Source organism: Ambystoma mexicanum, chromosome 5q (assembly GCF_040938575.1).
Source record: "Ambystoma mexicanum isolate Mex_15411 chromosome 5q, UKY_AmexF1_1, whole genome shotgun sequence".
Taxonomy (NCBI): domain Eukaryota; kingdom Metazoa; phylum Chordata; class Amphibia; order Caudata; family Ambystomatidae; genus Ambystoma; species Ambystoma mexicanum.
Window position 1 is genome coordinate 416507628 of NC_090933.1, and position 18586 is coordinate 416526213.

General features: G+C 46.9%; 1 protein-coding gene across 4 annotated transcripts in view; it reads left to right on the forward strand.

The window, feature by feature from the left end:
- Positions 1-18586, forward strand: part of RMC1 (regulator of MON1-CCZ1) — a 1737150-nt gene that overhangs the window by 1606197 nt on the left and 112367 nt on the right. For all 4 annotated transcript variants that reach the window (XM_069620905.1, XM_069620903.1, XM_069620904.1 and 1 more), the window contains one exon: positions 9258-9483. In XM_069620905.1, the coding sequence (XP_069477006.1) occupies positions 9258-9483 (226 nt within the window). The remainder of the gene's footprint in view (positions 1-9257; positions 9484-18586) is intronic.

The following is an 18586-nucleotide window of genomic DNA, read 5'->3' on the forward strand; positions in this document are numbered from 1 at the left end:
CTCCTGGTGCTCATGGTGTCCGGCATCATCATGGACTCTCCCCTCGCCGTGTGTTGCAGCTGTAATCGTGTTAGTGGGTGGTAGATTGTACGTTGAAGATACTTCTCACGATTGTCACGGTTCATGCTGAACGCACGCCGAGTATACAAAAGGGTGCCTCAGAAGCCTCGTGAGCCTCACGAGACTCTGCACCGACTCCACGCCACTCCGTGGGTAGCAGAGGTTTTTATGGTCCACACCCCTTGCAAAATAGTGGAGATAGAAAAAGGACAAAGACTCCACTAGCAGGAACTCCAGGTAAGCAGTGTGTCAGAGACTCTGCACCGACTCTGCCGAATATTATAACAACAGAGGGCACAATAATAGTACCCTGTTTCCACGACAATGAGCACCAGAGAATTCTAACGCCACGTGCTATCCAAATGCCTACAACAAACTTGGAGGAGGGAAGTAAGGAAACTTTGGAAAGAAAAAAGATCAGTGGCCACGCACAAATGGGAGACGGGCATAGTCACCGGACTGCAGCAGGGGTTGGCGCCCACAATAAAAATGAGATAAGGCAAGAGACAGAACAAAGGTGGGAGAGAACCTCTGCCTAACGGAAACAATGGCAGAGGTTCCGTTATTACTGACGATTATGCTGAAAATTAGGTCCTTTATCCCGTCTTCCGTCAAAAAAATAAACATCTTGACAAAAGCAAAGAACCAGATCTGAACTGTGAACGACAACCAGTAATTAAACACAACAAGACGGTGAATAAAAATAAGGAAAAGAAAACGAAAAACATGAAAAATTGAACAAAGGTGAGATCGAATGGGTCCCGTGCCTTTTTACGGAACCTGAAAACCCCACCTCACCTAAGAATAACAGTGGAAAAAGAGCGATCAGACGCAACGCTGCCAGCAGTGAGAGCTCCAAAACAAAGAAATGCCGTACTACAATCAGACTCCACATCGGACGAGTGCGACACAGACTCGGACAAAAGAGGGCACTCAAGAACTGATAGACGATGCCTTATTCTATATCAACGAGAATGAGTCCTCATTGGATAGGGCATCACCAGAAAACCTGTACCACAAACGAGAGCAACAGCATAACGTGGCCAGCGGGTGGGACGGCCAGCTCCCTACAAAATGATCAAGAGTCCAAAAGGAATCATGAAAACAGCATTGACGAAACTCAGTACCTAACGCTTTCACAAAAACGGAGAGCGAACATACAGAAACCTAAGGCAACCCCCAACGAAAGATCAGGCAAGGATATCTCAATGTCTCTAAAATGGAACCCTACAAGACCGGGGGTTAGAACAAAGGAACGTTTCGCACGCCACCCGGCAAAGCACCAACCAGAGTTAACGTCAATAAGACAACAAAACTCAGGTTGGAAAACATCTTTACAGAAAGAAACAAAACAAACTTAAATCGGAAAAATGTTATGCAACTATTACACTCTGTATATTCACTAAGGGATATCTCATCAGATGATATAGCAATCGTAGAGTATGCAGACAAAAGTAGAGTGGATGGAGTAATCTTACATCTAAAAGCGGACAAGGTTAAGGAACTTCTATTACAACAGAGTTCGGAGCTACTTCGATTGGGATTTGACGTGAAATATCAGTATTCCGAAAATTCAGGAAGGACAAAGTCAGCAAGTCAAACATTTCATGACACAGAAAGACACGTGACTGTGACTGACCAAACTGGTCAAAGAACCGAATTAGATCAATATAGAAGGCAATCGATAAAAGTGACATTCGATAATAAAATGAATGGATATCAAGATATAAAATCCAAGCACACAAAAAAAGGAAACAGAGACAGGAACAACCAGTGGTCATGGTTGGCAGCAGCCCTAAACAACTCTGAAAAGAACTAGCCAACAAAAAACTGGGAAGAACCGGGAGACTTCCTTATCTCGTGGAACACCAGAGGGTTTTTAAACACCTGTTTAACCAACCTGAAACCCATCTGAAGGAAGCTAAAATAATCTGCTTACAAGAAACAAGGCTGAAGGAAACCCTGTCCTTTGATGGTTACAAAATATAAATAAATCCAGCAAAATAAGGGGCAAATGGCAGGCCCCGCGTGGGGCTCATCATTCTGATAAAGATGCCAACTAGTCTAAATGTAATCCATCATGGGAACCCAAACTGATATGTACAGTGTACTCTGGTACAAGTAGAACATGGAGCATCCGGTGCATCCTGTATGATGCTGATAAACCTTTACTGGAACCCGGCAAAAAATATACACGGGCAAGTTCCTGAGTGCAATAACAATAACCATCAGGAAAGCGCACAAGTCTGCGTGTAGTCAGCTGATCGTAATTTGTGGTGACTTAAACATCAAATGCTTGAACAAACATGGCTCCCCAATAATAGAACAGCTTGGAGAAGGCGATAAGGACGTCTCCACATGGTTGCACCTAGCCAAGTCCCACAACCTACATATGCTAAATGGGCAAACCCAGGGAGACATTTCGGGAAAGCAAACTTGGACGAATGGAATCCAAGAGTCAACGATTGACTACATTTGGATCTCTAAAAACCATATGTATAAGGTCAGATGTATAGCAGTTCTTGCTCAGAGATCAAGTGATTATAACATACTGAGGCTGACATGCGTTGGAAACAATGGCGAAAAATCGGTTGTCAAAACGCAACCTCTGGAATTAAACCACAGATGGAACTAACTGAAGATAAGGAAAGCTGATGTTTTAACAATAGCCAACAACTATCGTGATCAGATGTACAGTGGAGTAACTGACACCTCCTATGATCCTTTTTTAAAGGCCTATAAAATTGTCAAACCGGGATGAAACTTCCCCCACTAGAACCTGGACATCAATATAGCATAACAGTGGTAGAAAGAAGAAGGCAACTCAAATGTCACATAAAACAGATTAAAAGATTAAACACAGATGTTAACAACACAGAGACACTGTGCCTAATTAAAACAAAGAGACAGCAATATAAAAACTGCCTGACTAACTTCAGGCAACAACGCGACCAAGAAAAAGGCGAGGTAATGTTAAAAGCAATGGTCAGCTCGACACCAAGAGACATGTGGGCCATTATAAATAATTTAACTCTAAACCAACAGAGCCGCCTAAACAGCGGAATAACTGAAGCAAGATGGATTGATCACTATTCTGAGGTTTTTCGCTAGTTCAGCAGATGCAACAATTGATCAAAATGAGAACACTGAACAGCAATGGGTCTTGGGAGTGGAAGACGGCCAAATCGAAAGGATGGTAAAAAAACTCATCCGCCAACGGGTTAACAAACCTAGTGTTAAAAAGTGATCCTGAGGCATGGGCAAATCTGATTACAACCATTGAGAACATCGAGAAATGTCGATACATACCAACATCATGGACAGCAAGTATCAGTGTACCCATTTTCAAAAAGGGCCAGAGAGAGGAACCAGCCAATTACCGTACGATAGCCCTGCTTGACGTGATCGGAAAAATCTTTCCCTCACTTCTTCAGGTCAGTCTTATCAAGTAGGCAAACAGGGTCATGATTATCGACCCATGACAAACTGGTTTCACAAGAGGCAGAGGGACAGACCTGAATCTGTTCATTCTATCTCTCCTGAAGTTCGACACTATAAGAGCTAAGGGTAAACTATACTTAGCCTTTATCGATTTAAAACAAGTGTTTGATGTGGTGAATAGACAGAAATTGTGGCTAAAACTACAGGCCTGGAACTGTCCAGATGAGATTCTGCAACCGATCAAAGCTCTACATAGGAATACAACCACACAAGTACGACTAGACAACGAAAGAGCTTTATCGGCAGCTATTCATACCAAAAGAGGTAAAGCAAGGCTACCCACGTTTGCAGCGACTCTCTTTAAGTTGTACTTTGCAGATCTCCAAGATGTGTTGAAACAATCAAAGCACTTTCCACTAAAACTAAATAACGAGGAAATATCAGTAAAAACCTACGCCAAGGACCTGGACCAAACTCAAATCGGTCTACAACATCTACTTGGAAAACTTCAAGACTATATGCAGACTAACGACCTGGTCATAAACACCAGCAAATCATAGATCATGGTAGAAGGAGGAAAACGGAGGACAAACGCCAAGTCACTCAACTGGAAAATTGGGGAAGACAAACTAGAAACGGTGGATGTGATACACTATCTGGAAATAAAATTCAACACGTCAATAGCAGAAATGAATTGCCAAACAGAACTTTTCTCAAAAGTAAAAATGCTGGCCTCGCAAGGTGCAATATTGAATGCAAGATTTGGAAAGTTCTCCTTGACGTCACTACGTTCCTTTTACATTTAAAAAGTAGTACCCATCCTTACCTATGGAGGGGAAGCAGGCTTGAACCTGTCATGGAAGATATGGTCGATGCTGGAAAGCAGATTTTGCAAAATCAATTCTAAAACCTCCAAGATGTCTCCCAATGGTGGCAATCAGAACAGAGCAGTCTCTGCATTCAACAATAAGGTGGAAGTCACTCGCTCTACTAAGGCAGATCACATTGACGGACCCAATGGTTGGTTATACAATTCTAACAACTACTGGGAAAGGAAACGGTGTAGTGACACTAAACAACTGGAAGGAAAAATGGACACAACATCTGGAACAGTTAGACGCCTCAATGGATGAACTGATCACCAACCCTGAGAAAGTGAAGGAAAAGTTGAAAAGAGAAGACTGGATCAACACTCAGGAAACCAAATTACTATACAAATCTCTACATAATCCGGACCAAGAACATCGAACAGGAGACACCATACCACAATATCTAATGAAATTCCCAAGTAAATACCATTGTGAGAAGCTGCTTTGGATAAGGCTAAATGTGTACCCTATAAACGAGTACCAACATGCCAGAGGGAATCGAGGCGTGAACGGACTATGCAGGTTCTGTAACATGCAGGTAAAACTGGAAACAGTAGTACACTTGTTGACAGAATGTCCTGCAGTAATAGAAATCAGAACACGATTTTTAGCTAATTTACTTTGAAGAATTTAAGTCCATGACGGAGGAAGATTGGTGGAGAGAGTTCCAACAAGGAAGGAAACCAGGACTAGTATGCGCAGGAGTCAACTTCTTGGACAAATTAATGAAGGACCAAGAAGTAACGAGAAAAATGAACAGTGACGGAAAGCACAGAGACAGAGTGACTGGTTCAAGTGACTGTCACTAAAAACGTCAGAAATTGAGAGTGTTCTATCGTCCTTTTCCACCGCTTTGTTTCAACTGAGTAATCAAGAAGTAAAAGCCCAACCGGGCGATGTAAATTGGCATAAGATATTCCAATGTGTAAAAAGTTTTTTTTTATTAAACTAAATCACAAAAAAATAAAACAAATATGGTCAGGTTGTCTTCTTCCCATCTCTGTCATTGGTTTCTGGCTCTACCCCCCAACACTCTATTTGAGTCTACCTCCTTGACACATACCAACGGTTCATGCCTAAGGAGATCTTTCCTGCACCCCCAAGTCCCTCCTTCCCCACTGCCTCTTTCATCTCCTCACCTCCTTAATGACTTACCACATGCTCGTACCTCCATACTTCATTAACTCCAACTTTCAGGCTTGTAGTGTGCCTGTTCTTTATCGTTCTTTCTTTTCAACTCCTCTCTGCTATTTTTTCTGTCCCTCACCTTTTCTGCCTGTCTTCTCTAAAGCCACCTCCTGGGTGTTTTCTCTACTCACCTCCTAAATACTCTCTACCTTTTTCCTCCTGATTACTCCTTCAACTATCTTTTCAGTGTATTCCTCCTCTAATTACACCCTTAATTTGCACCTCCTCCATCCGCCTGCTATTTCCTCCAGCCACCTCTGCAATGTTTTTTTCTCCTTCCCTCGTTTCTTTAGCTCTTCTTTTATCCACCTCTCCCCCTTCTCAGGTTCCTTGTCCGCACCTCTTCCCTGTTCTCCACTTCGATCCCCCTCCTCCTGGCCACCTCTATTTAAGATCTGTCTTCCTGCTCCACTTTAACCTCCTCTTTCTACTTCCAACTCTTGTCAAAGCTCCATCTCCTTTCCAAAACACCAATTCAGCTTCTTCGAAGCTCATTGGTTATAAATGGGTAAGCCTGCCAACCAGAGTCCCCCACACCTAACTGCGCTCAGGTGTGGGTCAAGATTAAGCTTTAGAGGTGATTGGAGCAACTTTGTTTACAGGCTTTCCAATATTCTGGTAGTCCCCCCAGGTATGCAGAGGTGCCCCAGAGCCTTGATCAAGGTTGTCCACCATCTTTGATTTCCACTCTGTGGATCTCTGAAGGGAAGATGTTATCTCGTTGCTCCATGGTTCATGTCAGTGTACAATATTCTGTGCTGTGATTACTTTAAGTTGATTCAATAAGGTGTGTGGTTCCCCCATGTGCCACATTAATGTAGGGATCAAAATTGTCTACACAAATCAGCTGACCCTACTTCCCTGGGGTTCTTATTGATACCGTGTCTGGGTTCTGAAGTTCTTTACAGAAATGCCTCATGGGAGGTGGAGATTCTGCAACTACTTTACGGGGCAGACCGTGGCAGTATAACTACAAGTGTGTATATGTGTTGGGTATGCTTACTCATACTTAGATCCTTTGTAAAAGGTTCGGGCCATGTTCCTGTCAATTGTGACAACTGCCAAATTGCTGGAGCGGGCCAGAGCCTCCACTCCCATAACGCTCCTGGCCCCAGCATCACACACGGTCCCAAGAGACTTAGTCACAGGTTGCTGCCTCTACTACCTCAGAGCCTCGATGCCTTTAAGTGCCCCTCTTTCCTACCAATTGGTATTCCTCTTTCTCTGTAGTGCTTTGACGGGCACCTAAAGGATTGCGCCTTGTGGTGGGTCGGAAGACGGACACAGACTTTCCATCTCACTACTGACGTTTATTAAATTACATGTGAAAACTCCTAACTTTTCCTATTCTAAGGGTCTTTCCTGTGTAACACAACTAGCCAAGGTGCTAGTCAGTCGTCCGTGATAGTCCATATCAATATCTGTCTGCTGTCCCAACTACCCTTGCTAACCCTACCACTATTATAACAAAATAAATACAAGAGAATGACTCCCTTCTCTTGTGGGTCGGTTCTTGCACCAAGTTCACTTCAATAAAGTATCTTTGGATAGTTCTTAGAAGTTCCTTTGATTAAATCATTCAGTTCTGATATAAGGTTCTTCATGGTCTGTCGTCTTTTTTCTCTTATTCACTCTTCCTTTCTTTCTTATATTCCTCTGGTCTTATTTTGATATTTGTTCCTTTCCTTTGTTGTTGTTTCACTTTTAGCCTAATATTGTGTCTGGGACAAACCTGAGTGTTCCAGAGTTTATTCTTAACCTTGTCATTCACTTGTAATACTCTGTGGTCACTGAGACGAGTATGAACCTTCTTGTACTTATTCTCACTGTCTTCATTCACTTTTGTTACTTTGTTACAACTGGGATGAGTATGAACAGTCCAACACTTATTCTCTTTCTCTTAACTAAGTTTGGATACTTCTTCCAAACTGAGACTAGTATGCACACTCCAATAGTTATTCTGTCTTTCCTCTTTCACTTTAAGTGTTTTGTTACAACTGAGACGAGTATGAGCACTCCAGTCCTTATTCTCACTTTCTTCATTCACTTAGTTACAACTGAGATGCGTTTGAGTACTCCAGTGATTATGTTCGGTGCCCCTCCCGGGTCTCCCTTTTTATTCCCTTAACTGATTTGTTTGGGGATAACGTCACCGGGATTCGTGGCAGCTTGGGGCCCTCTTTTCCTGTTGCCAGGCTGGCTTCCTGACTCCTCAGGGATCTCTTCGCTCCTCCTCTGGAATGGTTCCCGATGCGGAACCATAATGTAGGTGGTATTGGCGTTGTTAATGGACCTCTGCGTCCACCACAACAGCTATGTGGTCACGCCACCACTTGGCTCTGTAGGACACTCTGTGTCCACCTCAGCTTCTTGGGGAGGGAATTGTGTAGCAGGCTCACATCCCTATCCTCACAGGGAAAGGCTCACCCCTGGGGAGAAGTGACAGAATCCCGTGATTTGTCATAGCCTCCAGCGCTTATCAGTCAAGATGCAGTACATTGGTACAGGTACTGTGACCAACTATTGCATAGATCTGGCTGTGATGACTGACCAGGACCTACAGACCAAGAAGACAAGGAAGCTATGGGAGAGGTTGTAGGCAGTCACCCTATCAGGCCTTCACGGTACAGAACCCCAGTGAGCTGTGGGTAAAAGATAGATGCCTCACCCTTCTCATCCTCTTGTGGGGTGTGATTACAATGTTAGAGTGGCCATCAGACTCCTTACTGCCAGAGAACACTGGAAGCAGCACTCTCCTGTAACTTTCCCAATTTCCAGCTCCCCTCTGCTCTGGTCAGGCACACCACATTCATGTATTCTTAGTGGGTGGCCTCAGTCAGCATCGCTTAACAACAACACAGCAGTAAAGTGCTGAGCAGGTCTCTGTCTGCCCTCTGCCTGACCCCTTGGGTAGAGCAGCACAATTCTGCTCGGGGCAGCAACCAGTGGTTGGAGGTGGTCTTGGGCTGCAAGCCTGTGCCACTGCAGAGACGTGGTGCGCTGGGCCCCAGTTTATTTGCATCACACCACTTCATGGCCATAAGCTGCACTGCACAGAGCTACTTTTATGATCTGCATATCCTTTGGAATCCCTTTTCCTTTCTTATAAGCAGGCAATCTATGCATGTTTTAGCAAGGGTGACAGACCGGGGAAGATGCAGATGGCCTCAACCTGGGGAAGTCTGATGTTCCCTTGCTACGGTGAAAATCACACATTTCACACCCACTGATCTTACTCTATAACACAACGCGTATTGCAGTGTTTATTTAGCATATTACGCACAAATATATTAATTATAGGAAAAGAGCAAAGGAAGAAAGATTGGTAATCTTTCTGAGATTTTATCACTGAATGATTTTGCCACAGTATAAAAGACATTTGACATAAAAGGTGATTTGGGGTGGCAGTGTTGCAAACTGTTGTTGCCCAATTTCCTGGCTTCTGGGGTAGTAAAACTAACATGATGTGCATTATGTTTGCATCCGTTCCTTGCTCCAAAGTGTCTTTCTATGTGGTACATACATCTGCAGCCCAGTCCGTGAAGCGCATGCAATACCACGAATGCTGATGTTTATGCTAATCTAAATGTTTTAAAGAGTAGATTTTAGAGAAATTATACTTTTTCAACTCTTGCAAAAGTGATAAATACTGAATTACCACACGTTTTTAATGTTATTTTTCATTGTTTCCCCTTATAGAGACTCTCGACAGCGAACGATGAGATCGTGGAAGTGTTGCTGTCAAAACAGCAGGTGTTAGCTGCTTTGAGGTTTATCCGTAGTATAGGAGGACATGATAATATTTCTGCACGCAAGTTCCTGGATGCTGCAAAACAGACAGCAGATAACATGCTTTTTTACACCATTTTCCGATTCTTTGAACAAAGGAACCAGCGTTTACGTGGAAGTCCTCATTTTACTCCAGGTAAAGATAGTTGAGTTTAAGTAGTGAATGCTTACAGTTGCATATAGAATATAATACTGGAAGAACAGATGCTCTGGTGTTAAAAACTCTGTCAGTGGGTGGTGGGGCTTTGGGAGTCTTTCAGCCACAAGAAATCTGTGGAAGAAATGCACCCATTAGAAGAGTAATTTACTTACCTTTAATGTTCTTTCAGATGGATACAGCATTCAACAGATTCCTCATGAACCCACGTGCCTCATCCTCTAAAGATGGCTTGCATGTATTTCCATTTTGCAACAGTTCTTCTGTTAGTCAGCGTCTGCGACCAAGGGATAACAAAAGGGTGGAACTGGGCTATAACGGCCTCTCTCTCTCTCTCTCTCTCTCTCTCTCTCTCTCTCTCTCTCTCTCTCTCTCTCTCTCTCTCTCTCTCTCTCTCTCTCTCTCTCTCTCTCTCTCTCTCTCTCTCTCTCTCTCTCTCTGCACGGTATCAACACCAGATATACACGACAACAGATTCAAGTTTCAAAAACCTTTATTTAGAAAATCAGCAGGGTTGGAGTAATTCCTAACTAATCCTAACTCTAACATGGGAGTAGTCTCGACCATGAAACAAACAACTTCTTGTTCCTTGGGTTATTACTATCAAAGACTTTCAAAACTGCAAGGATTTGACTCAGACTTTTGCATGACCACTCCGACATACCATTAGAACAGTTTTCTCAATTTAAAAAGGTTTGTGATGCTTTCATCAAGTTTTTTTTTTACTTTGGCCGCTTGGCCCTTTCCCAATCTTTATCAACTGTTTACTTTCAATCTTCCACAAAACTGCAGCTTCCTAGGTTGCACATCTATTTCCTGTATTTGCTTTGCTTAATGGCGATGCTCAATTGCTTCCCATATGTTGCATTCCTTTTTGCACGTAACTTTACTTTTATGCAGAATTACAGAGTCTTTAGAAGGGCCGATGATTCCTCGCAAACCCCTCTGTTAATATGTATCCTTTCTGTTCTCACCATAATAGTTCTGTTTCATTAAGCATTCTGCAATCCAACATTTTTTGAAATCCTCATAGGCACAATGGAGGAGCGGGGGCTTGGCCCCAAAATGATGCCTTTTCAAATTTGGTGTAAATCAGTCCAGCCATTTTCTTAAAATGGCCAAAAAGTAGGTCAAGCAGAATTAGTGATATCTGGCTCCGGTCCGCGGACTCATTTCCTGATTCAGAGTCCACAGACGCCTCTGGACAACTCAGAGGGTGGGTTGGTGTCCCCGGACATCAAAGACGCAAGCTTGATTGGATTGGATGTTCAAAAACGTGAGGTGCTTCATACTTTTTTGAAAAAGGTCGCCGTATAGGATCTGCAGACCACAGCATTTGTCTGTGGACAGCACGGTGAGAAAAACATTGTGAAAATGCATTTGGGGTTATTTTGTGGCAAAAAGAGGGCCTGGAAAGGGTGGAGGGAGTGGTGAAAAAAGCTGTGCAGGTGCAGCTGGGTCTGCGGTCATTTTCACTGTCCGTGGACGTCACTGGGGGTGGGGAGGTTCTGGGGGCCGGGGGGCAGAGTCTGGGCGAGTCTCGTTATTTGAAGGTGTATTGTACGTACTCGTTATATGGTTTAATTTTATTGTGGTGGTTGTGGTCAGATTCTTGGGGCATGGCCGCAAGAATCTGGCCACTGGCTACACACATTATAGTAATATCTGTATAGTAATTATAGGTAAAGTAGGGGAGTATATACAGTATGTGTGATATGGTGTAATGATATATTTGAAGTGTATATGGTATTTATGATTGTAGTACAATTGAGGATAGTGCTTATGGAATACTATTTGTTTCTTTGTGAAGATTAAGAAAAACAGAATAGTAACTGGTATGGTTACTTAGATGGATAAGTGCTGGTTTTTGTGATGCAATGTATTTGTAATGTGTTGTGTTTTTTAAAAATAATTCATAAGCTTTATTTTGTTTGAGTGATCATTAGACCAGCATTGTAACATTCAGACAGAGTCATATGATACAGCATAGTAGTAGTCTTAGTTCACACCAATTTTTCATTATGTCAACAACCCCTCCCTACTCCCCTATAAACTGTACCCAACCAAGTAAACCAGTGGTGGTGCAACAGAGTCTTTCCCATTAACAGTCAAGCTTACTTTGGAGGGCTCCCCCCCCCCTGTCAGTGCTGTTACAACTCCCCTTCAGAGTACCGAAACATTTCGCAACAAAGTGGGCTTGAAATGGTTCTGCTCCCTGTCCGATACATGTTTGTGAAATGGGGGCCATACTGCAAGGAAAATTGTATATGCGAGTTGGCCAATACACACACTTTCTCCGTCGCCATGATGCCCCACATTCTAACCCACCACATAGCCCCAATTGGGCCCTGCTTTGTTTTCCAACCATGGGCTATTGTAATCCTTGCTGCCACCAGCTTATGAGTAATAAGGGTAGCACGGGCCACACTAGCAGCATATAGACCCTCCGCCACTGCCCCCAATATCACCACTGTGGGGCTGTGAGGTAGTTGAATGCCCAATATTTCCCTAATGTGGCTCATAATTTCTTTCCAGAAAACTTGTGCCTTTGTACAAGTCCACCACATATGGCCCAGGTTCCCAACCTGCCTACAATTCTGCCAGCACAGGGGAGACATTTCGGGCTAATGGAAAGCATATCTTACATGCCAATTCTTTGATCCTCTTGCATTTAGAGCTCTTAGGCTCTCGGTCCCAGATCAGGCCCCATTCTTCCTCTGTTATGGTGATCCTCAAGACTTGCTCCCAGTTAGACATGTATGACAGGATGTCGCCAGGTACAGCCCCATCTAACAGACGATATAGTCTCACAACTCCATGTATCGGCAACCCCTCTCTCATCGCTAGTTCTAAGCCTGTGGCCTCTCGATTAGTTGCCATCCTGACCAGTCTATTTGTAGTCCAGTGCCTCATCTGGACGTAATGGAACTGTTCCTGTTCCGTTACTTGAAATTTCGCCCTTATATAACGGCCTTGCCGGCATCCCAAACCATACACCAGTCCACCTCACCATTATCGTTATCCCGAAAATAGTTTCTCATGACTGTTTCCATATAAGATCTCAGGGAAAGGTCTCTTAGTAGCAGGTTGTTCAGCCTCCATACTCTACGGACCATCGGGGGAGGTGCTAAAGGTTCCGCCCGGAGGATAACCGGGGCATGATCGGTCAGATTTTGCACCCCAATCTCTAGGTCGGTCACCTGCGATATGAAGACTTTGATACCAAAACCATATCGATTTGTGAGAACAACAATCTTCGAACATGAAAACAGTTCCATTAACTTTGCAAATGTATCCTTCATGGCAAACTGTAAGGAAATTCCGGTGACATAGCCCAAATGGTTGCTTATACACTGAACTACAATAATGTCTGGATGCTTCAAAGTAACCGTACTCTCGCAAAACTGGAGCAATTCTGCCCACTTCATTTCTCGGACTCCATACCAGGAAACTTCAAATTCATCCAATTCAAGATTTACAGATAATCCACACTGCTCACGGTGCACCTTCCACCAATAGATCCAACCATCGCTCACCATCCAGACACTCTGCTTCCTCAAAGCCATATTCATATTCACTGCACACAACAAAGATAACTCTTGCTACTCTGTCTTCCTGTACACCACAACCGGGAAACCTGATTGGCTAATCCCTGATGTCCGTAGCACAAGGCAGCCCTTCTACCCTTTTTACTTTTATGTTTGTTACACACTTCTTAGTGCCTGCTTTCAAACAGGGTCACATCCAAAAATTGTACATGTAACCCTGTCATCTCAGTTCAACACTTCAGATGTACTCTTGAACTCTCAGACTACATATCTCCTGCTCTCCAGCTTGGGGTCTGGCATGGATTCACACGCTCATGAATATTCCCCGTCATCAGGCTGGGAATCCTCGGTAAAGAAAAAATCAGTTTCAGATCTGAACTGTCTTTCTACTATTAACCAATCACTGGCGACGGAGGCCCAACAAAAGACAAAGCACTGCAAGTCGTGGGCACCGGGAGCACCGTTGGTTCAGGCTCCTCAGGTGCCAGGAAGGGCGCGATGTCACCGACGCCATCATCCACGAGCCAACGCTCTAGCTTGGTGAAAAGGAAGTCGGAGAACCCGGGTAAGCTTCGGGAGAAGCCCTGGTCGAATCAGACGGAGAAAGCCAAGGGGGGGCGAGGCAGTTACCCTCCCCCTAAGGTGATGGCCTCAGACGCGCCCAAGGTCGTGAAGGCCCTGATTCACCCGGCGAAGGCCCAGTGGTGATGACTTCTGGGCCTAGAGTTTCCCTGCCACCCCGGAGGGAAACATCTTTCCAATCTATCGAGAAGACCCCTGTGAAACCCCGGGAGCGAGAAAGAGGGGTGGCACGGTAGCCCTAACGGACACAGATACCACCTCTGAGGATGAGCTGGCTGGCGTCAAAGCTATCCTGGACAAGACAAGAAGTTTGAGGAGGTCAGGACATAAAGAAAGGATTCCGACGAGGCGGACGTAGAGAGCAATGGTGGAGCAGATGAGGAGCCGCGGGCCGTGGAGGAGACGGAGGACCCCACACCCCAGCCTTCGCTCCCGTCGCAACCGATGCTTACGCCACAGGACAATTCAGGAGCAATCTTGATGGCTTGGCAGACCCTGTGTATGGAGATAAGGACAGTGTTGCCCTTACCCCCAGCGGACGATCCAGCGGTGCCTGGACCGTCGGGGAGCCCACCAAGCAAGCAGAGGCGATTCCATCCTCCCCCCTCCCTTCCAGCCTTCACCCCCATCTCCTCCTCCGAGGGACGAGACGGGGACAGAGACGGCGACGATGGGGACTGACGACGGTGGCAACGACGTAATGGATCTCCCGTCGCCTGCCGCCTCCCCCCGACGAAATTGGCTCCTTTCACGCCATGATCGCCAGAGCCTCAGAGCATTTCCAACTGTGCCCTGAGGAACAGAAGAAAGAGGGATTTCTTTACGGTTTTCCTCTTGGCATCCCATCGTTGGTACTCAGTCCCGCTGTTGGACGACATATGGGACGAAGGGCTGTCCCTTTTGGAGAACCCTTCCACGGCCCCTGCGAAGAGAGACTGGTACGAGAAGATGGGGCGTCGAGTCATCTCGTCGACGGCGACGACCATTAAGGCGGCCAACGCCCTCGTGATCGTGGCCAGCTGTGATAGGGAGCTGTGGTTCAAGATCACCCCTATCCTGGATTTCCTCCCAGACGATAATAGGGCAGAGGCCCTAGAAATCCAGCAAGAAGGTGAGGTGGCGTTGGATCACGCCATCAATGTGGCTTACGGACATCGCCGATACTGGTTTTCGTTAAATGGGCAACAGCGTTTGCCTGCGCCGGCACGGTTGGCTCAGGGCCACCGACTTCCGTCAGGATGTAGACCAGGGTACTGGACATGCCCTTTGATGGAAACAACCTGTTCGGTAAAGCGGTGGACGAGTCGCTGCAGGCCATCAAAGTGGACATCGAGACGGCCCGTGCCCTAGGCACTCTTCATCAATGACGGTCGTCCTTTCGGACCTCCAGAGGCAAATTTCAAGGTGCCTCCAAAGGATTCAGTGGCAGTTCATCGTCGTACTGCCAAGCTGCCTGTTCCTCGTCGCAGGAAGTTTACAGAGGCCGCAGCAAGGCCAGTGGTTACTGTCAACGTCTCCAAGGAGCCCAGGGTGGCAAGGCCTCGGCGAAACAGGACTGAACTGGCGGTGATGTCGGGCTCCGACCTAAGCACTCCCGGTGGGAGGCCGGCTGGTGAAATTTGGCAGCTTGTGGGAGTCCATCTCCACCGACCGTTGGGTGTTGGATGCCCTGGCCCACGGGCACACTCTGGAGTTCCAAAGGAAGTGCCCCTGTTTCCCACCTGTGGCCAGGAAAGAAAACCACATTCCACAGCTGCTTCTGGAGGTACGAGCCATGCTGAGAAAGGGCGCGATAGAACTCGTCCCTAAGAGGCTCCGGAGTATACTCGCGGTACTTCCTCGTCTGAAAGACCACCGGCGGCTGGCGCCCCATCCTGGACCTTCGGCTCCTCAACAAATAATTCAAAGACCAGAAGTTCCAGATGGTTACCCTTCAGCACTTGCTGGGACAGCTGGATTTGGATGATGCTTACTTTCACATCCCCGTACACAAAGGACATTGAAAGTTCCTACGTTTCGTGGTCCAAGGGCGGTACTACCAGTTCAAGGCCATGCCCTTCGGGTTGAAGTCGGCTCCAAGGGTCTTTACCAAGTGCCTAGCACCGGTGGCGGCGCGGCTGTGTCTGCAGGGGATCCACGTATACCCCTACCTGGACGATTGGCTCATCCGAGCAAAGTCAAGAGAACTCGCCGTCGACCACACAGCGAAGAACATCCGCCTGTTCACGGAACTGGGATTCTCGATCAACTTTGCAAAGTTCCACTTGGTACCGTCGCAGGACGCCCTGTTCCTGGGAGCCAGATTCGACACAGTGGCGCGGTTGGCCTCACCGTCGGAGGAAAAGACGCAGGACATGCTGGGCAAGGTACAATGGCTGTTGACCATGGAAGTGGCCAGGGTGAGGGCCATCAAGTCCCTGCTCGGCATGATGTAATCGTGCATGTACCTTATGTGTCTGTGCAGGTTGCGGATGCGGCCACTGCAGGAGGTCCTCGACGCCCGTTGGATGCAAGTGGCGGGAAGCTTCGAAGACAAGATCCCACTCAACAAGACTTTATATGTTTTAAAGTATTTATGTTCCAACACTTACAAATAGTGGAAGCTGCGGAGTATTACAGTTTGTTTTTCGAAACTCGAAAATGGGCGTCGACACAGGGCGTGCCAGTAATACTATCCCTAGTGTGACGTCCACTGTACCCAAGGTCCCTCACGCGTCTAGGATCCTCAGATTGTTTTTTTCCGCCATACTGGTCGGAAGCATTTTGCGGAGTCCCCTGGCCTTAGCCATACTTTTGCTAAAATATTTAAAATATTAATTTATTGACATCCTTCCCCATCCCAACTTCGACACTCGACACCGGCTGGAGAAGAAATCGACCGTCGGCTGCTGCACGACGGATTTGGGCCTCGGAAGGCCTCTGGCCTCGGCCCGGGCCTTGGAAGGCCTCTGGCCTCGGCCCGGGCCTTGGAAGGCCTCTGGCCTCGGCCCTGCAAGTAGGGAGAGTGGGGGGGTTGTACATACTCTACACTCTTGGTATATAGGTACACCTTATACATTTCCTACACTTACCAGCCCGCTGCCTCAAGGTGCGTATGGAGGGTACCCCTTTTCAATTCTGCCCCAAGTGCAATCGCAAATACCCTTGGGTCGACAGGCACGCCACGTGCAATCTTTGCTTGCCGAGGGACCACCCCGAAGCGAACTGCAGAGCGTGTAGTAGGTTTAAACCTAAGACACTTAAGGACCGTTCGACGAAGCGTTGGGCCCACCATGCCAGGCAGGCGGCCATGGCAGCGGAGGGCGCCTTCAGCGACGGCAGCGACGCCGTACTTTCGGACGGCGAGGGCATTACGGCATCGAAAGACAGCCGAGCGCAAGTCCCCGACCTCGGAAGGTCGTCCGGCAGGGCGGCTATGGGGAAGACCCCCGGCGACACAAGGGCTTCACACACTACACACACTAAACACACGAAGTCCAACCGAGACTCGACGACGTCGAGTTCTCGGAAAGAGGCACAAACAGAACGGTCCGATTCAGTGTCCTCTGGGCGCTCTCGGTCGAGATCGCCGCATGACTCCAGGCAATCATCCACTCTTGCCAAGAGTGCCTCGCTCCCTAGATTAACAGAAGTTCGATCGTCGGAAGACGAAGACGACTTCCACCCCCAGGCCGCGCTCCAGGAGTCGGAGCCCGCAGTCAAAATCAGCGAGGCCCCACGCTCGAAGGACAGGGACCCCACCCCCGATCCTCGACGCCAGGCGTCAAAAACGTCCGGAGCCACTAAAGGACAGGGAAAACATTTTTCCACTCACGGGGAGGGGGGAAAACAGCAGAAGAAGCAGCCCTTGCACTCTTCCACACCTGTGAAACACACCACTCCCCCTAACAGACAGACAAAACCAGGTCTGCTGATATGTCTAAAACCAGCAAATCTACTCAAGATAAATCCCATAGACTTGCTGAGAGAGTCATTCCCGGTTCCAGAAAATGGTCGAGTGAAGACATAGATAGGGTCATGTCAAGGATGTCTTCTTTGGCTGATTTTTACGATAAAAATCCAGAACATTTCCTCTCGTATGATCCACAAGGGGCGACACCCTCAGGCTCTAATGATCCTATCCCCCCCGAGTAAGAAGCCCCGGTTTGAAACACTGATGAGGTCTACAGACCCCTTCGAGGTACAACCATACTCAAGACCATACTCACTGTATCAGGGAGAGGCTTCCTTTGGTGAGGACCAAGAATTTGGCATGGTAGAAGAGCAAACCGGGACGGGCTACTATGGGGATGATGAGGACCAAGAAGAGGAAGAGGAAGACCCGGAAACATACAGAGTAGATTCCCCGGTAGAGAACGAAGCCCCGGTTACCGACTCCCCTGTCGATAACCAACCCCTCCTAAACGAGGTTCTCGCACGCGCAGCAGAACATTTCCATATTGACACCCACGGTGTCCAGGAGGAGAGGGACTTCGCAGAGGAGTTAGTGGGAGAAAGGAGGCCTGTTGCCCAGACCATCCCTATCCTTAAGTCCATTCAGCGAAGAATAGACCCGTCCCTGGTGAACCCGAATCTCACCAGAGCAGTCAATCCCAGGGTTGAAAAACTTTTCAGGGCAGTCCAGTCTGACCCTCTCTATATAAGAGGACATCTGAAGCCAGACTCCCTAGTTGTCACTAACACTCGTAAGAGGGCTGGAACACCCTTGTCATCGTCCGAAGCTCCTCCTGACAAGGAGAGCAAAAAACTATACGGTTTTGGCAGGTAAGTAGCCTCAACGTCCGCCTATCAAGCAAGGATTGCAAACTCCACCACCCTGTTGGCCAGCTACAACTGCCATCAGTGGGAAGAAGTCGCGGCACTCATAGCCTCTGCTCCTGAACCTTTGAAGGGCCAGTTAGCTCGGATTTCCACAGAGGGTAGAGCCGTGTCTGGTTGCATTTTGAAAGCAA